The sequence below is a fragment of the Poecilia mexicana genome, unplaced genomic scaffold (assembly GCF_051168715.1).
Source record: "Poecilia mexicana isolate PSO_F unplaced genomic scaffold, ASM5116871v1 scaffold_15, whole genome shotgun sequence".
In the NCBI taxonomy this organism is placed as follows: Eukaryota; Metazoa; Chordata; class Actinopteri; order Cyprinodontiformes; family Poeciliidae; genus Poecilia; species Poecilia mexicana.
Window position 1 is genome coordinate 2249364 of NW_028263384.1, and position 20637 is coordinate 2270000.

Here is a 20637-nt window from a genome sequence, read left to right on the forward strand (position 1 = left end):
AAGATGCCTTCCCTCTGAGCTGGAGGTTTAAACTTTGAAATTCTATGCCTCTTCTATGCCTCTGGTGGTGCAGACCCACCAGAGGTCTGCACCACCAGTGTCGTAACATGTTGTAGCAGAGGGGTGCCCAAAGTCTCTCCTGGAGGTCCGGCATCCTGCATGTTTTATTTCTCTCCCTGGTGGTAGGAACAACCATTTCAGTATGTCAGTGTTCTTCTTAGGCCTCTAATGACCCATCCTTTGATCCAGGTGCGTTAAACCAGGGAGAGAACTAAAACACGCAGGATGCCGGCCCTCCAGGACTGACTTTGGGGACCTCTGATGTAGCGAATGTAACATTCAGAACATGTAGTGAATGTTCTGAATGTTACATTCGCTACATCAGAACATATGCAGCAAATATGTTTCCATCTCCACTTTACCTCATTAACTGTTTTTCGCAAAGCCAAAAACTAACTCAGCCGAGTGTAACATCTTTTATGGAAAATTAAGGAAGTTATTTTGAATTCTGCAATGTCCATCTACCGTTTCTAATGCGATACTGCAAAATGCACATGAAAAAACATGTAATTCTTTTTATGATGTGAAAAAAATCCAACTATTTTAAGTTTAACGGGCTCGACGTTGAATTTTCATTGTCTTTCAAATAGTTGATATTTTTAAGATCCAAATTACTCACATTTACTCTAAAAATGTCAAATTTTTCCATTACCAGTATATTATTTTGAGACTGTGAATGTTTTCCCCTCCCGCTTACTTTTGAGATTTTTTTAAATGCCAATTACAAAAATAAATAATAATAAACTTTACAGTTCACGGCAGTTTACAGCCTAAAAGCAGAAATGAGCAGCATTTACCATAATCTCGGCATTTAACAGTTTTAATGGCAAATAAGACTCACCATCTTTTAAATGCCTTTTTCCCCCAATTAGCTTGTTTATTCAGTTTGATATATTAAATCTTGTGCATTTCAATAAAAGCACCAATGAAGTGAAAGTCAACTGAAGATTTTCCCCAGTCCAGTCCTTCTGTTGTAGCTAAATGAGGCTTTTGATAAGCTATCAAAGACATTTGTCACTCAGAGGATGAATTATGAAGACGTCGCCTCCTAACAACCTTGAAATGAAAGGCTGGCCTGTTAATAAGGGCCTTCTAAAGAGGATAATAAGTTATCAGAGGCTCGGCTCTGGTTGGTATGCAGACCGCGTCTCGGCCAACAATTGGTTTCGCCGCCACCATTTCTTTGTACACGGCCTCATTACCGTTGTGTTAACCATCCTGCGAGTTCACAATTCCACCCTGGCGATTCCCATTTCATATTTATCTGTTATCTCCATTAAACATACATAAAAATCCATAGTTTTTAATCTGCTCTGTCAGTTCCACATGAAGCTTTTCTCAGGTCTGGAAGTCAAACTCTTGAGCTGTTTTGATGGATTTCAATTTAAAAAAGAAAAAAGAAAACTCCTGGTAACACTTTGTATTTGCTGCCCCCTACAGGCCACTGCAACAACATCCACTGTTTGGCCAAAGCCATTAATCAGATCGCTGCGGCTCTCTTCACCATCCACAAGGGAAGCATAGAGGACCGTTTGAAGGAGTTCCTGGCTGTAAGACAGAGAAATTATTTGATTTTAGTTTTAATGCTGTCTTTTAGGCTGGAAAAAGGATTTAAAAAATAGTATTTGTGTTGATTTATTTTTAGCAGATCTCTGTTCCAAATGTTTCATGAAGCTACAAAAAAATGTGTGTCTGTGTCTATATGTGCAGCTGGCCTCGTCCAGCCTCCTGAAGATCGGCCAGGAGACGGACAAGATGACCACACGAAACAGAGAGTCTGTCTACCTGCTGCTGGACATGGTGAGGGGACGCTGAAGACAGGAGACTGGACAGACGGGCTCCTTCATTTTAGGCTGCTAGTGAATTATTTTAACTGCTCTTTTTGCACTGGGAAGTGATTATATTAAAATTTTTATTTAAACAAGAATTATTTGCGATTTTGAATGAAGAGTGGATTTTTTCTAATTGGCACAAAGTTAAACATACAGTCTAAAACATGTATGTGTATTTAATGTGGTGTTTAAAAATTCTAGAAAATTTGAACTTAAAATGAGCTGCATAGATCGTTAAGAGAAGCTGAATTTTATATCTTGTTAAAATAAGAAACTTTTTTCTTATCAAGATATAAAAATATATTCCTCTGACAAATTACGACTTCTTAAAAATCCGTAATGAGGCTCTCAAGGAGCCTCCTTCTTGTCACTCTGTTTTGTCTAGACAACACTCAAAATATTCCAGAAATGTTGCTGTTTGACTGCTACATAAAATAGCAACATCTTCTTGTTTCTTATTTAAACAAGAAAAGATTTGGATTTTAACAAGAGAATAAATATCATTGTAAAAAAAGAGTTTTCTCAATTTAACAAGTTTGGTTTCTCATTTTAACAAAAAACTGCTTCTGAATTTATGACCAACAGTTGATGGTAGTTTATCTTTTAGAAAAAGACTATTTAGTTGTAAAAGTATCTGGAATACTTTTACCACCCGTTAAACTGTTTGGTCAAAATGATAAGAAATGTTTGAGAAAAGTAAAAGTGAGACGTTTAAACCTAGGAAAACTGTAAAGTCTGACAATAAAATAATTGATTTAAATGAACTTGACCAACTCTGTGGAATCATGCAACCAATTCCTGTTTTTAAATAAAAGTCAAGGGCCTTAAATAAATCATTAAAACATGTTTATATAAATATATATAAAAAGAGTGACGTGCAGTGAGGTTCATTGCTGGTGAGGCACTGACTTACGACTAAGGGTGCGTTCACACTGCAGCCTGAAGTGACCCAATTCCGATTTTTTTGCCTGGGCCGTTCACACAGCCACACATATGCGACCTGTATGTGTTCTGCAGTCTGAACGGGCAAACGACCTGAAAGTGTCCTGCATGCGCAGTAGAGGGCGCAATAGCGTCAGCGTTCTCAGTGTTCTGACAACCGCCATAAAAAGAAGAAGTGCTCATTGTTTGCGGAAGTAAACATGGAGGCTAACGGTGGAGCTTAGCTTACATATTTGAAGTTGTTGTCCAACCGGAGCAGCATATTAACAACTTAATCCTCATTATAGTCCGTCATAGTTGTTGTTTTTCTTCCCGCTTGCGCGTATCAGGAAGCAGAATAGTGAGATTTGTTGAGTATCAGTGACGTTCAGTTTGGATGAATGCGACCTGGACGTTAGGTCGCATTTACGTATCGGATATGGGTCACATTCGAAAAAGAATCCGACCTGTGCTGTTCATACTGCCATGAAAAGATCAGATACAGGTCGCATTACGTCAAAAAAATCGGAATTGGGTCACTTCAGGCTGCAGTGTGAACGCACCCTTATATAGACACCATATGTTATTGGACATATAGAAATTTCGCGCAGGCAACAATGCTGAGGAGCAAAAAGACTAATCTTTTACATGTCATCCATAGCCGCGTTAACTCAGTTAAACTTAGAAATGTAGGTATTAATTTCGTGCTATGATCCACAGCAAAGGGAGAGAGTGAGAAAGCTCCTTCTCGCTCTGTATCCGCCAAGCTACACGCAGACTCATTGCCATAGTAACTGACAACAATGCCACTTCGTGTTTTAGGATTTAACACCAAAAAAACATTAAAGAATTTTGCACACAGAACAGAACATCCAGTCTGTTGTTGTAGGACATTTTAGGCTTAATGTTTTATTAATAAATAATTGCTGTGGTAGATTAGCTACCGCTTCTACTTTACTGAATTATTTAGACATACAAACTGTACCCCAAAAAACGCACATTTCATTAAAAAACTAAATAAAAACATCTTATTGCTGCCTTATCTTTACTTATCAATGAAATCCATGCACCACTAATTCTGCACAAAATTATCCGTTCATCCAAAGCCAAGTCTATCCTCGGCAAGTCTTTTCTACTCCGTTTAAAAGTCATCAAACTGTCTTTCAGCGAAACTTTCAGCTTCGGTGTTAGTTAGGGTCGCCACCCGTCCCGTAAAATACGGAACCGTCCCGTAATTGGCTGTTAAATGTAGCGTATCGTATTGAACAGATACGGAACGCGATTTGTTCCGTATTCTACGAATGTGGATGTGTAATAATCAAGAAGTGGTCCCCGAGTACTTTAATAAATAATTAAAGTACCCTACTATAGTAGGCTGCCCTAGTCATTGTTTGACTCACGGTATTGGTGTTGCGATATTGTGCCCGACTGTTTTCTGGGTAACACACTGACACGGTGCCACCGCAGCAACCCCCCTCGGCTTTACATAATAAGGGACTGGTCCCTTATTTTGATTTCTGAAAGACTTCTTTATGTTCATGACAGGTGTTATGTCATGTTTATGACAGTGTCATGTCAGTCTTATGCACACCCCTTCAAATGAAGTGTTACCAAATGTTTTTTAGCCATTTTATTGCTGGCGTACAGACAAGACGAACATGCTCTCATAGAATGGCAGCCGGTGCAGTTAGCGAGAGGTTGCGCAATCCCAGGTGAGGCTCAGCTCGCTGCTGCCTCACCGGCTTTGCTTCTGAGCATTTAAATGGGAAAATGCGAAAAACTAATCAGAATTAGTTAAGCTAAGTAAAAAATAGGTACTTCATAGTACAAACCACAGGGCGAAAATAGCAATATAAATTATTTTATTATTGTATATTATTTTTTCATGATGGCAGGCGAGGTTCTGCCTCCCCTGACCGCACGTCACTGATATATATATATATATATATATATATATATATATATATTTTGTAGAGGTGTGCCAATCGATTGGTCACCGATCATAATCGGGCCGATTTTCGTGAAAAAGTGCATGATCGGTGATCGGCGATCATTGGCTCTTGTTGCCGATACCGATCATCTCAATTCCAGCCTGCCTGTGCAGCTGGTCTCCTCTTTCCTTCACTCTGCGCAAACGCGCAGCAACAAATCCTAAGCGATGTGGAACTATAACGCTCTGAGTGAATGGGGAAGTTTGCGTGTTGCGGCGGAAAATTGAAGCAGGTCAAAATGCATCAACACAACGAAGCTAATACGACATAAAAACAATGCTATACTTGACGGAGATTGGCTACATCGAGGCTCACTGCAGTAAAAAAGACATAAGGAGGATCAGATAGCAGGTAAAGCAGCGCACAGCTACAAACACTCACCCGGATTAGCATGACGGTCAGAAAGCTAAACAAATAACCCGCAAAATTATTTAAGTCTTCGAGCTGCGATGTCAGACGCTGGTTCTGCTCTCCTGTTGAACCGCTGCTAAGTTAAGCTAATTAACTTGACAGACGGAGCTTCGCTTCTGCTCCACCTGGTAGTGACTCTCACACCGAACCTCTGCTTAAAGCTGCAGCATCTAACCTAAAAAAATAAATTTTACATACGTATTAAAACTTTCGCTGTCCTAACATGAGACAGATAATCTCTGAAAAAATAATCGATCTCCTCCCTGATCTGCATAATTACTCCGCTCAGTCAGAAACAGCCAATCAGAGCTAGCAGTAATCAGCTAGCCGCCATGCTATCAGGAAGTTTTCATTCAGTAAATCTGGATTGTTTATTGTAATGGATCCTGTTTTTGCCTTTGAATGTTAAGTTTTATACTTGAATTTTTTTGGCAATGTTGAGAGGTTTTATTTTGGCTCTTTGCATTATTTAGCCTCTTCAGAGCCTTCATATGTTATCAGTCTGTTAAAGATAGTATTATCAATAGCAGTACAATTTGCACAATGCCTGTTTTGTTTAGTTTTCTTCTTGAAAAAAGTTATTAAAAACAAGTTTTTGTCTAAATTAAGGTGAATTCATGGTTCCTTTTTCCACATAATGTAACCGGTAGTGTTTATGATAAAAAAAAAAAAATAATAATGTGATCAGTATCGGTGATCTGTATCGGTGATCGGCCCTCATGGGTGATCGGTATCGGTATCGGGAGGAAAAAACCTGATCGGCACATCTCTAATATTTTGTTATTTTCTTCTACCTCAGATTGTGCAGGAGTCTCCCTTCCTGACTATGGACCTGCTGGAGTCCTGCTTCCCTTACGTCCTGCTGAGGAATGCCTACCACGCCGTCTACAAACAGAGCATCAGCGCCAGCGCATAGAGGCGCAGCGAGCGCACGGCCGAGGCACTGACATGTACATAAAAACACAAACACTACCACAACACGCTGGCCCACAAGGCCTCGGCTGAATCCTCTAAAAACCAACACTATATCGGCAAAAAACGTTAACACACTAAAGAAGCCGCTAATTACTTTAACCAAAACACACACACACACACACACACACACACACACCCCCACACACACACACACACACACACACAGCTGGATGACCTGAGGGGGGATCAGTGTCTTTATTTCTGTCATTGTTTTTCATGATGTTGCTGGGGACCATTACCACTGCAACACCTAATATACAATGTTTTATTGAACAAAAATATAAAGATATAGTATATATATAAAGCTGACACTGAAATATTCCTTTTTTTTTCTCCTTTATTTTTTAATTTTAATAGACGTTTTGAGATTTCTATCGTTGAGCTGAAACTTCTCTGATGATTTGGATGCTTACTTTTTGGGAATGCATTGGTTCTGTGTGCCGTGGAAGTTCTTTTGGTCGTCGATGACGACGGGTCGATGCCGAAAAACACATTACTCATAGGTTTCCACACACTGACAAACATCCTGAGCTGATACTCTGATACTTATCTAACAATCTTTCTGCATTTCATTACATAAAAACCATACATTTGTATAACATGGTGATGTTTTTTTTTTTTTTTTTTTATTGTTTTGGGTTTTTTCTAGGTAGTCGTAACAAACTTTTTTGTGGGTAAAGATATGCTATCTGTATTCTACTTCGATGTGAACTGAACCTGTCTGTTTTTAATGTTTCTGCTTTATTTTTATGATGACGACAATGATGACCATTTGCCAAATGTGTTGACACTAAAAAAAAAAAAAAAAAAATCTTGTGTATCAGGGCTTGGAAGTGGTGAAGTGTTTTATTAATGGTGTGTGATGCCTTTTTTTTTTTTCTTTTTTTTTTTTTCTTTTAAGTGCGACTGTGCGGCAGTTTTGTTAGCAGGAACAAAAACTTTGAGGGAACAAGTGACAGGAACGGCTGCAGATATTCCCCTCAGCTGTTCCCTCTTCGGAGGGCCTTATTGGAGCAGACTTGGTGGTTTCCTCGCCCCGTTTTTACACTCGTGAAGCTGAAAGCTGACCATCCACACTCCGAGGTTTTACTAATCCGTTGTGCTTAACTTTATTAACAGGAAATAAATTCAACCAGTTCCTCTGCTGAAAAAGCAACTCAAACGCTAATCCACCTCTGACCTGTGAAACTACAAAAACCTGGAGCTGCAATAAGACTAAATAAATATATATATGTAAACACTCCTGGTGGTGTTTTCACTGGATTCTTCTTTCTTATCAGCTGTATGTTTACAGTTTGGTATTAGGATTTTAAGGGACAAATGGAAAACATCTGCAATATTTTATGTTAATCGTCACATGTATATATTTTTATCTTCTTTATGCATGCCTCTGTTTATCTATTCAGAGGTCCTTGTATAAACAGCAAATTAACCTTTTAAGCGACCCGCGATCTTAGCGCGACACTCAGGTGGAGCGCGCTAATGTCACAGTTAGATGTTGGGTGTGTAACAGATCATGAATTGGTGCAATGCCAGTATAATAAATTAAACACATGTCTGATAAGCAAATATTTAGCGATGGAGTGAAATTTACAACTTCAACAGAGTCCACTCCTCAAGGTCTCAAGGAAGCAATAATTTCTCAACAGCTGGGGTCCAGACCCTCTGGGTGAAGTAACTTGCAGAACAAGGCCTGGTTTTTACCAGGCTACTAATGATCTGGTTATGTTGAACCAGGAAAAGAAAGCATGAATACCAACGATTGTTTAGGACAGACTTTAACTTTACATCTGTTTCAGACCTGAAACAGATTGGGGCACCACCTGCTCATATCAGCAACGGTTTCTGATGGATGTACTGACCTGTAGAGCAGAGCTAAGTACAAAATGTGTAGTGATTAAAAACAATCATCCAGAAGGAATCTTTTGATTTTGATGCAATTCGATACGAGTGCATTGTATTGTAAATGGCTGGCAGGTTTATGTTTGGAACTAGAGCATTTGTGGAGTGTTAATGGCAGCTGCTAGTGGGCCCAACCTTTAAGTATATAAAGTATATTGTAATCTATTCTATTGTATTCTACTGCTAAAACATTAATGAAGGTGACCACGAAGAGAACAGTTCCTAGATTCATTACAAGTTGCTAGGGGTCATATTTTGGGTTTTCACACAGCCAGGTGGTCATATCCTGCAGTTATCTACAGGATACAATGAGTCCACAAGGACCTCTTTCACTGGCGTCCTCTGTGTCTGCTGACTTTCACTGATGTAGACAGACAAGGTTCCTGCTCAGTTTTGAGATGTACAGTTAAGTCCAAAGTTATTCACACTCCTGTCAGTACAACTAATCAACTATCAAGCAGTTAATTAGTTAATAAATATAAATATGTTTCTCAAAACATAAAGCAATATGAAAGTAGCATCAGTTTTGGGGGGAAAGCTTTTTTGTCTTGGTTTTTGTTTTAGACGGCACACCAACAAAGGTTTCCACCTTCTTTCCCCAATGATCAATAGAAAAATCTGTTCAAGCCTTCCATTAATTATGATTGGTTGACCAGATTTTTACTTGTTTTTAACTTGTATTGTGACTCAATGCATCTTTGGTGAGGAGTTCCAAGTTTTAAGGCGGGAAAGTGTCTCACCATCACCCTAATGTGTAGCTTCCTCCACAGACTATAGTCAGGACTCTTGACTTGAATCTGTTAACGTTTTAGCTTAAAAACATTAAATTTATGTATTGTCAGAAGAAACAAAAAATGAATTACAAAGAAAAGACATTTAAACACAAATCCACCAAAACAACACTTTTGATGATTGCCAAAAATCATTTAGAACATTTTTGTTTTCACTCTTGCATGTTGGTTTCTTTTGAGTAAAAGCTATAAAACAAATTGCAGATGGTACATATTTCTGTGGAAGAATGGAACAACAACCTGGGTATAATAAAATAGAGCTAAAAACTAATCCAACCCAGAAAGAGTCCTGCTGTCTGGCAGACGCCAGCAGGGGGCACTCTATTCAAACTCTTACTATTATGCAAAAACAGCGCTTGTGTCGCACCCAGGATATTATCCTGGGTGTTCAGGATAATATGAAATCAGATGCACATTAGCTCTTATTAAAAAGAGTTTATGTAAAAACATTGAATCAGTTAAATATCACTGTCTGATGTAGAAATTGCAAAGGCACAATATGATAACATATTGCTCATCTCATCTGAATTAGCAAACACTACGCCAGGGTTTCCCAAAGTGCGAACCCAATTCCAATTTAAGAATGGTAGAAATTATCCAGGACAGCCGGTTGAAAAAATGACTTTATTATTATTATTATTATTATTATTATTATTATTATTATTATTATTATTATTAGGATAGTTTCACTTACAAAATAAAAACCTTAAAATGGAAATATTAGATACAACATAAACTGAGTCTTTCATGACTCACATTGTTTTTCATTCATTCTAGTTTCATAGTAAGTCAGAACACAAACATTAGTGGCTTTCACTCAACAGCAGACTTTGATGTTTCCATTCATTAAATTTGGCTAAATACAGTATTTTTGAAATGTGAGCCAAATCCCAATCTAGTTGATATGCATCTTTCCTTTTCATATTTCAAACACTCATTTATAGATTCATTTTCTGTTAAGGTCTGACTGCTGTTTATTTTACTAAAATATTTTTTAGGTATGTCGCTGTGCCTTTAATTGATGCAACTGTGTGGCAATGTGACAAATTTGTTTAGTTTTAGGTTTTTTCTTTTTCTTTAAAAATAAGTGTTTTTGTATGTCAGCGTAAGTTTTTGCTTAACATTTCAGTTGTAAGGACTTGAGAGCAAATTAGCCTAGCTCTTAAAATGTACACCATACAGGTGCTGGTCATAAAATTAGAATATTGTGATAAAGTTCATTATTTTCCATAATGTCATGATAAAAATTAAACTGTCATATATTTTAGATTCATTGCACACCAACTGAAATATTTCAGGTCTTTTATTGTTTTAATTTTGATGATTTTGGCAAACAGCTCATGAAAACCCAAAATCCCTGTCTCAAAAAATTAGAATATTATGAAAAGGTTCTCTGAACGAGCAATAAAAATAATCATCTGAATCAACAAAGTAACTCTAAACACCTGAAAAAGATTCCTGAGGCCTTTAAAAACTCCCAGCCTGGTTCATTACTCAAAACCGCAATCATGGGTCAGATTGCTGACCTGACTGCTGTCCAGAAGGCCATCACTGACATCCTCAAGCAAGAGGGTGTGAGATTGTGGAGAAGGGCCGATTCCAGACCAAATTAAATTTTCATCTCCATAAAACTTTTCAGCAGATGGAAGCATGAAGTGCTCCAAAATCTTCTGATAGCTGCTGCATTGATCCTGCCCTTGATAAAACCCAGTGGACCAACACCAGCAGCTGACATGGCACCCAGACCATCACTGACTGTGGGTACTTGACACTGGACTTCTGGCATTTTGGCATTTCCTTCTCCCCAGTCTTCCTCCAGACTCTGGCACTTTGATTTCCGAATGACATGCAAAGTTTGCTTTCATCCGAAAAAAGTACTTTGGACCACTGAACAACAGTGGTCCAAAGTGCTGCTTCTCTGTAGCCCAGGTCAGGTGCTTCTGCCGCTGTTTCTGGTTCAAAAGTGGCTTGACCTTTGACCTGGGGAATGCGGCACCTGTAGCCCATTTCCTGCACACGCCTGTGCACAGTGGCTCTGGATGTTTCTACTCCAGACTCAGTCCACTGCTTCCCCCAAGGTCTGGAATTGGCCCTTCTCCACAATCTTCCTCAGGGTCCGGTCACCTCTTCTCGTTGTGCAGCGTTTTCTGCCACACTTTTTCCTTCCTACTGACTTCCCACTGAGGTGCCTTGATATAACACTCTGCAAACAGCCGATTCGTTCAGAAATTTCTTTCTGTTTCTCACCCTCTTGCTTGAGGATGTCAGTGATGGCCTTCTGGACAGCAGTCAGGTCAGCAATCTGACCCATGATTGCGGTTTTGAGTAATGAACCAGGCTGGGAGTTTTTAAAGGCCTCAGGAATCTTTTTCAGGTGTTTAGAGTTACTTTGTTGATTCAGATGATTATTTTTATTGCTCGTTCAGAGAACCTTTTCATAATATTCTAATTTTTTGAGACAGGGATTTTGGGTTTTCATGAGCTGTTTGCCAAAATCATCAAAATTAAAACAATAAAAGACCTGAAATATTTCAGTTGGTGTGCAATGAATCTAAAATATATGACAATTTAATTTTTATCATGACATTATGGAAAATAATGAACTTTATCACAATATTCTAATTTTATGACCAACACCTGTACATGTAGATGGGAAATCATCTACATGTATGGTGTACATTTGATTTGCAAAGCTAGGCTAAGGTGGGCCAGTTGGTGGCTGTGGGGTAAACACCACTTCCATAGTCTGACTTAAAAATGCTATAAATTGCCATTTGAATTAGCAGAGAGAAACAGAATCTCCGTCCCTACATTCTGGGAAGAAAATAGTTGTGTTGGTAGGATGTTCGAGAGCTTATGTAGACGGTCAGTTTACCGGGCCAAATAGAACCACAGGACCAATGTTTTCCTCATGTGATGTTTTGCATTTCAACTGAAAAGACATTCTGAAATAAAGGTAACCATTTTTGTTACAGTCACATGTCATTTGTACATGCCTAGATAACATAAGTAGAAAAATACAAATAAAAAAAGACTCATTTTATCCCATTCTACCTGCTAATTAAGCTAATATTAGCTCAAGCTAATGTGTCATTAAAGCTGGAAGTGGGAGAAAAACATTTTTAAGTGTCTATTTTTATTAAGCTTTTAACTGTTTCTATTTTATATACATAAAATGAAAATAATATTTTGTCAGTTAACAATTATTTTTTAATTTCTTTCAAATCGTTGACCTTTGTAAGTCTAGCTTCTGCTGTAGCTAGTTAATGTGGCTATCCTGTTCCAGAGAGCGGCTAATTGGCAAACAATTAAAAATGCACACTTTGTATCCTAAGCATTTTTTATTTGCTTATTTGTTTGGATAATCTTGAAACTTAAGAAAAGTCTAAAACCTGTCAACTTACAGCCTCAAATTATTTTCTGTAACTGTTTAAAAGGCATTTGGTTGCCTAATATTAGAAATGAAACATTTAACAATGCAAGAATTAAAAGGGTGAAAAGAGAAGTACACCATTTTGATTTTGTACTGTCTCAGAATAAACTCACAGATGTAAAGGTTGGAACAATAAGTGTGTAAACTTGTTGTTCTAGTTTATAGAACACGATGGTGAGGTCCTTCTGGAAAACTTCAGCAGGTATTAATGCTGAATACAGTTTGTTTACATTCTCAAATAAAAAAAATATATTTCTTTTGTAACACTATGTGAGCTATCACTATTATATATGATTTGATGTAGGCGTTCATCTTGATTTTTCCAAACTTCAAAATATATGCCTGCTTCTTCTGTGCTGAAGTATCTTTGCTGCTGGTGCAGATCAGTCACCCCTGATGGCTGCTTTCCTCCTCTTCTTCCTCAGGTACAGTTCTTTCCAGTTTACCTTCATTAAAAAAAAGAAACGCAGTCATCATCACTAGACAATGTTTTCCTCCATTCAGTTCAGCCCAGTGTTCTACCCTGGTGAGCTGATGCATTTACATTGCATCTTAGCTAACTAGAATATTATCAAAAAGTTAATTGATTTCAGCAATTCAGTTTGAAACGTGAAATGCATAATTTATATGTTCAACTTAAGCAAATAAAACAATGTTAAATTTAAACTAGACTTGAGTAAATGTGGTGAATTTTCACCGTTGTTTCCTTCTCCTTGAACAATTCACTCAACAAAAAGGTCAGGAATCTAATTTATCTCTGTAAAGATTTATTTTCAGACAAATGTCACATACAGATTATGAGAAGATCACCATGCCCTACTTAGAGAATCGAAATGTAAATGAATTATTATTCAGTTACCCATATCTACTGATAAGCAATAGAAGTAATACAGCAAGCTAACAACAATGACTAACACTAAAAAATGTTTTCAGGCTTCTAATTGAACTGAGGCCCCAGGTTTGTTTAATTATTTCATAAAACAAAAGATCTCTACTTAATCTGGATTTTTTTTTCTGATCTAAGGGAAAGGGCAGGGAAGGTCTTTGAAGCTCTCAGTTTTGACAGATTTCCACTTTCACAGCAGGCAACATGAAAGATCTCCCAAATAACAATTGGGGAATGTTGCTCGCTCTCCAGATCTAATGCCTTGTTTCCACTGAGCAGTACGTAAAGGGTCAGTTCGACAAGCAGGAGAGAGCTTCCTCCACCAGGTGGCCTCTCATTGGTGAGGTAGGGTTAAACCCACACAGCTAACATGGCGGCATACTAGTGTGACGACAAACGTGATTCACCAGTATGCCTCCACATAGTGAAGTTTTTCTGTTGGCCAGTCAACGGACAGTGTTGTGTAATGCCAGTAGCTCCACTCTAACCACATTACAATTGTCCTCTGAACTGTAGGGGTCCAAAGAATGTTGTGGTATTGGTCAGACAACATTCGGGCTGCTTTTACAATGTCAGCAAACAAAATAGTGTAGTGTACCAAACTCTGCCGTACTGCTCAGTGGAATTGAGACAAAAGGCTGCTGATAATCAAGGAGGACTACAGTCCAGCTTTTTATTTCTTTGAACCTGTTGGTCTTCAGGTTCCCACATGACACATGACATGCTGTGCATACTCTATGAGCTGCATTGACTTTCCGCACATGATTGGGATTTCATAGTCCCAATCATTTTTGCTACATTTGTCACACTAAACCTACAAATAGATGATGAGCCATTTGGGCACCCCGTTTGTTTCTCCATCAGGGCAGCCTTCGCACAACTGTCAGCATGGAACAGAGAATGGTGGTGACACTGTGCATTCTCGCCACTGGGTGAATTGATTCTCAATTGCATCAGCTTGGTGTCACATGACACAAAGTACACATATATGGTCATAAAAATCTATCTTTGGATGGACTTGTCAGGCGGACATCCGCTTTGAGTCTGCTTTGAATATGTGTGGACCTCCGTGGATTGAAGTAAGGCCAAATATGTGGAACCTTTAGACGGAAGGAGCAGAGGCAATGAATGTTTGTCCAACAGATTTGGATGGTTCTTTGGATCCCAGGCGGTACCCTGCATCAGTTTTACAGCTGTTGAAAGAACATGGTTATTTACTGAGCTTATATGTGGGAGGTTCTCCAGTGGATGGTGAAGCAATACAAGTAGCTCAGAAAAGTCACTTCTTGGTTGCCAGACAAACAGGTGATGTTGATTAAGAGAAATTGAATGATTTTCTACACATTCTGGGAAATTAGGCCAGACTTGAGGAAGCCACATCTTGTTTACACACATCTCATATTTGCAAGCCTCTTTCTTACTCCTGGATGTACCGGCCACATCCAGGAAGCAGACGACATGTAGGATCTCCTATCAACCCCAAGCATGAGAAATTTCAACTAAACTTTATCAGACAAGAGGTCTCTCTCACACAAGGCACCAGAAAATCCCCCTAGATAAAAATGAGGAACTTTTTAACTTATATTCACTGTGGTCCCACAAACACAGATCAAGTCAACAATTCTTTGCATGTTTTCTTGGAATCAAGGCCAAAATTTAGATGAAAATTCAAAGAAAAAAAACCCACATATATTCGGACCAGATGTACAGATAGCATAAAAGACAAAGCGATACAAATAACAATATACGAGCTTTTCACCATCCTTTGAGTGGAAGATGAAACACAAACAGTGGTCAGACCTCTGGTAAATTTATTTTCTTTTGTTTTCTTTCTTTCTTTTTAGAGGATATCCTTCCTGAGGATGTTCAGTCTTTTGGGGGCCATATCTATAAGAAACAGTGGGGGCATTTTTTTCTTGCTCCCCATACACTCTTCTTTAGAAAAACATTTAAGTTATTTCAGCTGCTAATGCAGCGACATGAATGCTGGGCCTCTCAGACGGCCGGTACCGTCCCTGATGGTTGAATCTCTAACAGCTTGGGTTTGGCTCATTCCACTCTGTTTAGATCATTTCAAGGAATAACAGTGGAACATTTCAATTTCATCCGAACTGTTTTTCATATTATTCTAAAAATAGAGGACTTAAATCTGCCTTATTGTTTAAGAAGACAACACTCAGACATTTGTTTGCCCTTAATATTGATTTATTCACAGCCACATTTTAAAAATTCAGACTGACCCAAACAAACAAAAAAAATCAAACTACTAATTAAGTGCTGGATATTAGCAAAGTAGAGCAATATTGGAATAAGTGGGAAAGCAGACAGGAGAACAGTTGGTTAATGAGACACAAAAAGACAGAAGCGATTTTAGATGAAGCAGAAGCAGCTATCGGGAGATGGAGTCGGGGCTGGGCGCTTCTTTAGCTGTGGTGGTGGACAAATCTGGGAGGGAAACGTGCATAAAACCACAAGAGAAGGAGAAACCGAAAGGGAGAGACAGAGAGTTAGTACCAGCAGTAGAGTTTTATCAGGACAAATATGAATGCTGTTCAACACAATACAGAACCACTTGGCTTTTTAATCTTACGACAGAGTATTTTCATTTTCTTGAAAATTTTACCTTTTCAAGAAAATGAAAAGGTAAAATTATGAAAATAAAGTCATGCTATTACAAGAATAAAGTCATGACATACAGTCATAGAAGAGTTAAATAATATTTCCACAGAAAAGTTGTATGAGAGTAAAGTCAAAATAATGAGAAAAAAGTCTTAGTATTAGAAGAATAAATTCATAATATTGTGAAAATAAAGTCCTGGTATTATGAGAATAGTCATAGTATTACAAAAAAAGTCATAAGAGATTAAAGTCAAAATAATATGATAAAGTCGTAGTATTACAAAAATAAATTTGTAAGATTATGACTTTAATCTGGTATTATTTCGACTTCCCCTTAGTGTGACTGTATTCTTGTAATATTGTGACTGTATTCTCATAATTTCATTTTTACATTTTCATTTTTTCTTACTATGGCCGTAACACTCCATCTTATAATCTTTCTATCATATGTTTGCTTGCAAGTGTAGCTTTTATGGCATTGGAAAAAAACTAAAATTATAAATTTTTTATGCTGTTTTTTGTCAAAAATTAGATCTTTAGAAACACTAAAGGCCTTTTTTTTCGGTTTATTGCTGGCATTTGGCTTTATCTCGCTTCACACACCAGAGAACAAACAATCTCCTGCGGCTGACAAGAGCTGCTCTGACATAGCGAATGACAAGTGACTGACAAATTCCTCCAAAACTGGCACATTGTATCTTCACTTTGGAAAGAAATTGTTTGAAATCAAGAAAGCAAACGTTACAATTCATGTGAATAAATGAAAACATTAATGATGTTATGATTTGAATAAATAAAGATGACTGAGAAAACAGAAAAACTGCAACCATGCAGAGGTTGATACAGCAACAGCAGTATCAACCTTTTGTTAGTTTAGCTGTTAGTTTAGTGATTTATAAACTAACAGCAATATTTTAAAGTCTATTCTCTGGGTTACAGGGAACCAGTGTAGGGACTTTAAAACTGGTGTTATGTGCTCCATCTTCCTGGTTTTAGTCAGAACGCGAGCAGCAGCGTTCTGGATCAGCTGCAGCTGTTTGATTGATTTATTAGTCAGACCTGTGAAGACGCTGTTGCAGTAATCAATACGGCTAAAGATAAACGCATGGATGAGTTTCTCTAGATCCTGCTGAGACATTAGTCCTCTAATCCTGGAGATGTCCTTCAGGTGATAGAAGGCCGACTTTGTGACTGTCTTTATGTGGCTCTGAAGGTTCAGGTCAGAGTCCATCACTACTCCCAGGTTTCGGGCTGATCGCTGGTTTTCAGCTGTAATAACTGAAGCTGAGCATTGACTCTAGTTCGCTCCTCTTTCGGTCCAAAGATAATAACTTCAGTTTTGTTTCTGTTCAGCTGGAGAAAGTTTTGGCCCATCCACACATTTATCTGTTCTAAGCATCTGTTCAGTGATTGGATGGGTTCAGGGTCACCTGGTGACATCGTGATGTAAAGCTGTGTATCATCTGCATAGTTATGGCAGATAATCTTATTTCCTGTTATAATCTGAACCAGTGGGGCCATATAAATATTGAATAAGAGGGGTTCTAGGATTGAACCTTGGGGTACCCCATATGTGACCTTTGACCTCTTTGATGAGAAGTTTCCAATTGAAACAAAGAAATCCCTGTTCTTTAAGTAAGATTCAAACCTCATCTTGAAAAAAAACTACTTTTTTTTCGAGATGAGACCTGTGAGACTGAGCAGAGGAACATATTTTAAATATGACAAAGGACACAAGCTTACAGTAGAACTTACTATAATACCTGATTACAACTTTGTTCTTTGGCATTAAATAGCAATGAAAAATAATAACAGAACTGGATTATGTAAAATTGAATAAATATTAGATAATACATGTGAACTGGCACCTCATGAATAAACAGAACTGCATAGTTGTACATCTTACTTTGTGAATTTTTTATGCATTTATTTTGTTAAAATGTAACTTTAAAAAAAATTATTCTCGGAAAATTAACTTTATTGCAACTGTTTTTGTAAGTTAATACTACATTTTTCCAGTTTATATTTGCACTTATTTTCATTTTTACTTAAGGCTGATTCTTCAAACAATAATTCTGTCTAAAATACATGCAAACTATATCTGACCAATCAAATTTGTCTATGACATTACAATTTATAAAAAAATAAACTTCCTTCTTTGATCTAATAAACAGTTTACCGCCTGAGCTGTTGCTCTCTGTCACGTCTCTCTCCTGATTGGTTAACATCAAACACGCCTCATTCCCATTGGCTTCCTCTGGCTGATTGTGATTGGCCCACGTGTAACCAGTGGCATACAGTTGTGTGGTGATTGGGCTCAGCTGGCTGTCTGTTTCACAGAGCCCCGCCCCCAGGAGATGTTGCTCCACCCCCAACTGAAGGTCTGAGGAGAGAACAGCACCTCTGGTGGACAAACATTTGAACTACAGGTACAATGCTGCAAAGTGGAAGCAGTCGTTTTAAGAAAACTAGGGAAAAAAGCTATAAAATAATAAGTAAAGATTCTAACTGAAAAGAGGGATGAATACAAGAGTCCAGTAATCCAGTGTGTTGGTTAGAGCATAAATATTCTAAGTTTCTGGGATCTAATCCAGAGGTTTATATCTCTCTGGATTTTTAGCATTTGTAGAAACCGCTGTTGTTTTACAGTCTGAAATAGAGATATACTGATCCAATATCAATATCATGCCTGATCCATGAGGGCAGATCTATTCAGTATAATTCTATGCTTTGTGCTCTGAGCAGCATCATGCTTTATTATTTAGTTTACATTATATTGACAATTCCTAATAGCACTTTCTGAACTACTCGAAAGGTTTGTTAGTTTATTTTTACAAGTTAGTCAAAATATTGTTTCTGTCAGTTTCAGTTTATTTATTAGTGACTTTAAATTAACTTTTATACTCCTAACCTAAAATTGTTGTTTTTACTTGTTTGAACAAGCTTGTGAAGCTGTTGGTGTATGTAAGTACTGGTGCAGAGTTATTAAATAAATTTGTAATTCAGTTCATTTATGTCTGTGTTTAAAAACAAAGAAACATTTTAAGTCCATTCAGCACTTTATTCTGTATTATTTATTATTTTTCTGTATTTTTTCTGAGGTCTAGTGTTGGCCAATACTAGACCTCAGAAATCGCTACCAGTATTGCTATCAGAAGAGAAAAAAGTGGATCTGTGTATCCCTACTTTAAAAATATTACTATCACTAACCACGCAAGAGAGAAAAATGTGTTGCTCCTAAACCGTCCTCCTTCTGTGTTTCTGCGCTGTGACCAGTCTAAGTCTTCCTCAGTGTTTGGTGCGTTGGCAGTCACTCAGGAGGCTTTTAGCAGATTCACCCGGCTGGGATCGATTAAAGAAAAGCTTTTACACTCCGGCTCTTCCCAGAATCGAGTCAGCGCTCTTTACATGTAATCATGTGTTGCGCATCTTCTTTCCCCTCGTTTTATTTTTTTTGAATATCCACCTTTTCTAACATGCAGTTTACCTTAAATGTATTAGAGAAAACACTTTTATTTAACTTCCTTCAAACTTCACTGCAGGAAGTGATTCTGCTTTGCTGCAAGAAACGGTTTGATTAATTATTCACGGCTGAGAGCCATCATACAGCTGCACTTTCCATTGTTTTGTTGCCATAGGATGAGCTGAAGCTCTTTGAAAAGTGATAAAACAGTGATGTTCTCACTGCGCAAACGTAGAGCCTCTAATTCCATCAGGAGTGAGGAGCTGCACTGTCTTGCAAAAATATTCTGATGCTTTTCTTCTTTTCTACATTTAGCCATAATACAACCACACATTCCTATGCTTTCTTATCGGACTTTTGTGCAACAGCCCAACAGAAATTGGTGAAGATTGTGAAGTAGAAGAAAATTACATTTGATTTCCACAAATACTTTGATGAATCTCTTTTCTGCTGTTAGAGCTGCTATCTTCTGGGGGAATATTTCACAACTTTTACCCATCTAGAGACTGAAAGTGTTCCTTTACAAATCTGATTCCGCTAATGTCGAAAAAAAATTTTATTTCTCAATTGCGGTGTTTCCATTTGAGAAACACCACAATTGAGTGTTTTCTCACTCAGTTTCAGTGAGTGAGACTTTGACTTATTTGCTCATGCAATAAGTCAAAGCCTTGATCTAAATCCAAATGAGGAGGCAAGACAAAAAATGTAAAGTTCAGAGGTTCACTTCATCCAGTCTCTGTGAGTTTGAGCTATGGTGCTGGATAAAAGGTTCAGTTTCTAGCTGGTGAAACCTGGAAGTGGTTTTACAAAAATTTCACTCAGGGCTGAATACAAAGACACAGATTTCTTTTTTTTTAATCTATTTGTTTCCCTTCCTCTTCAGAGTTATGCGCTGCTTTGTGTTTGGTCTTCTACACAAAATCTCATTGAAGAAATATTGAAGTCTTTGATTGTAAAATGACAAAATATAGAATTGCTCAAGAAGTATTAATAGTTTTCCAAAGAGGTTTAATTTCAAAAACAGCAGATATGCTGTGGTGCTGAGAGATTATTGGGTTCTCTTTAGTGTTTGACTTCAGTTTTAATACAATAATAAAATTAGATAAATTGTGTGATTATGGACATGTGTTCCTCCCCAGCATCACACCACCAACTGGACTCCACTGACAACAAGACCAGAGGCTAAAAAAGGAAAATAAAAAAACTCCAATCCAGCCAAAAAAAAAAACCCCCAGAAATTATGAAAACAACAGAAAAAAGCATGGCATGTCAAACAAAACAAACAGAAAGTAAAACACAACCAAGCAGGAAGGAAACCATCAGACATATTAACTGAATTACAACTCTCAGCAG

The 20637-nt window shown here is 37.7% G+C and overlaps 2 protein-coding genes across 3 annotated transcripts in view; one reads left to right on the forward strand and one right to left on the reverse strand.

The window, feature by feature from the left end:
* Positions 1 to 7433, forward strand: part of nckap1 (NCK-associated protein 1) — a 52781-nt gene extending 45348 nt beyond the window's left edge. For both annotated transcript variants that reach the window (XM_015002004.2, XM_015002005.2), the window contains exons 29-31: positions 1501 to 1610; positions 1771 to 1860; positions 6015 to 7433. In XM_015002004.2, coding sequence (XP_014857490.1) covers positions 1501 to 1610; positions 1771 to 1860; positions 6015 to 6131 — 317 coding nt within the window. In that variant the 3' untranslated portion in view covers positions 6132 to 7433. The remainder of the gene's footprint in view (positions 1 to 1500; positions 1611 to 1770; positions 1861 to 6014) is intronic.
* Positions 7434 to 14940: 7507 nt separating this feature from the next.
* ppp1r1c (protein phosphatase 1, regulatory (inhibitor) subunit 1C) overlaps positions 14941 to 20637 on the reverse strand; it is a 12322-nt gene continuing 6625 nt past the window's right edge. Inside the window, exons 5-6 of the mRNA XM_088013431.1 lie at positions 18001 to 18204; positions 14941 to 15647 (exon numbers count right to left, since the gene is read on the reverse strand). Coding sequence (XP_087869557.1) covers positions 15592 to 15647; positions 18001 to 18204 — 260 coding nt within the window. The 3' untranslated portion in view covers positions 14941 to 15591. The remainder of the gene's footprint in view (positions 15648 to 18000; positions 18205 to 20637) is intronic.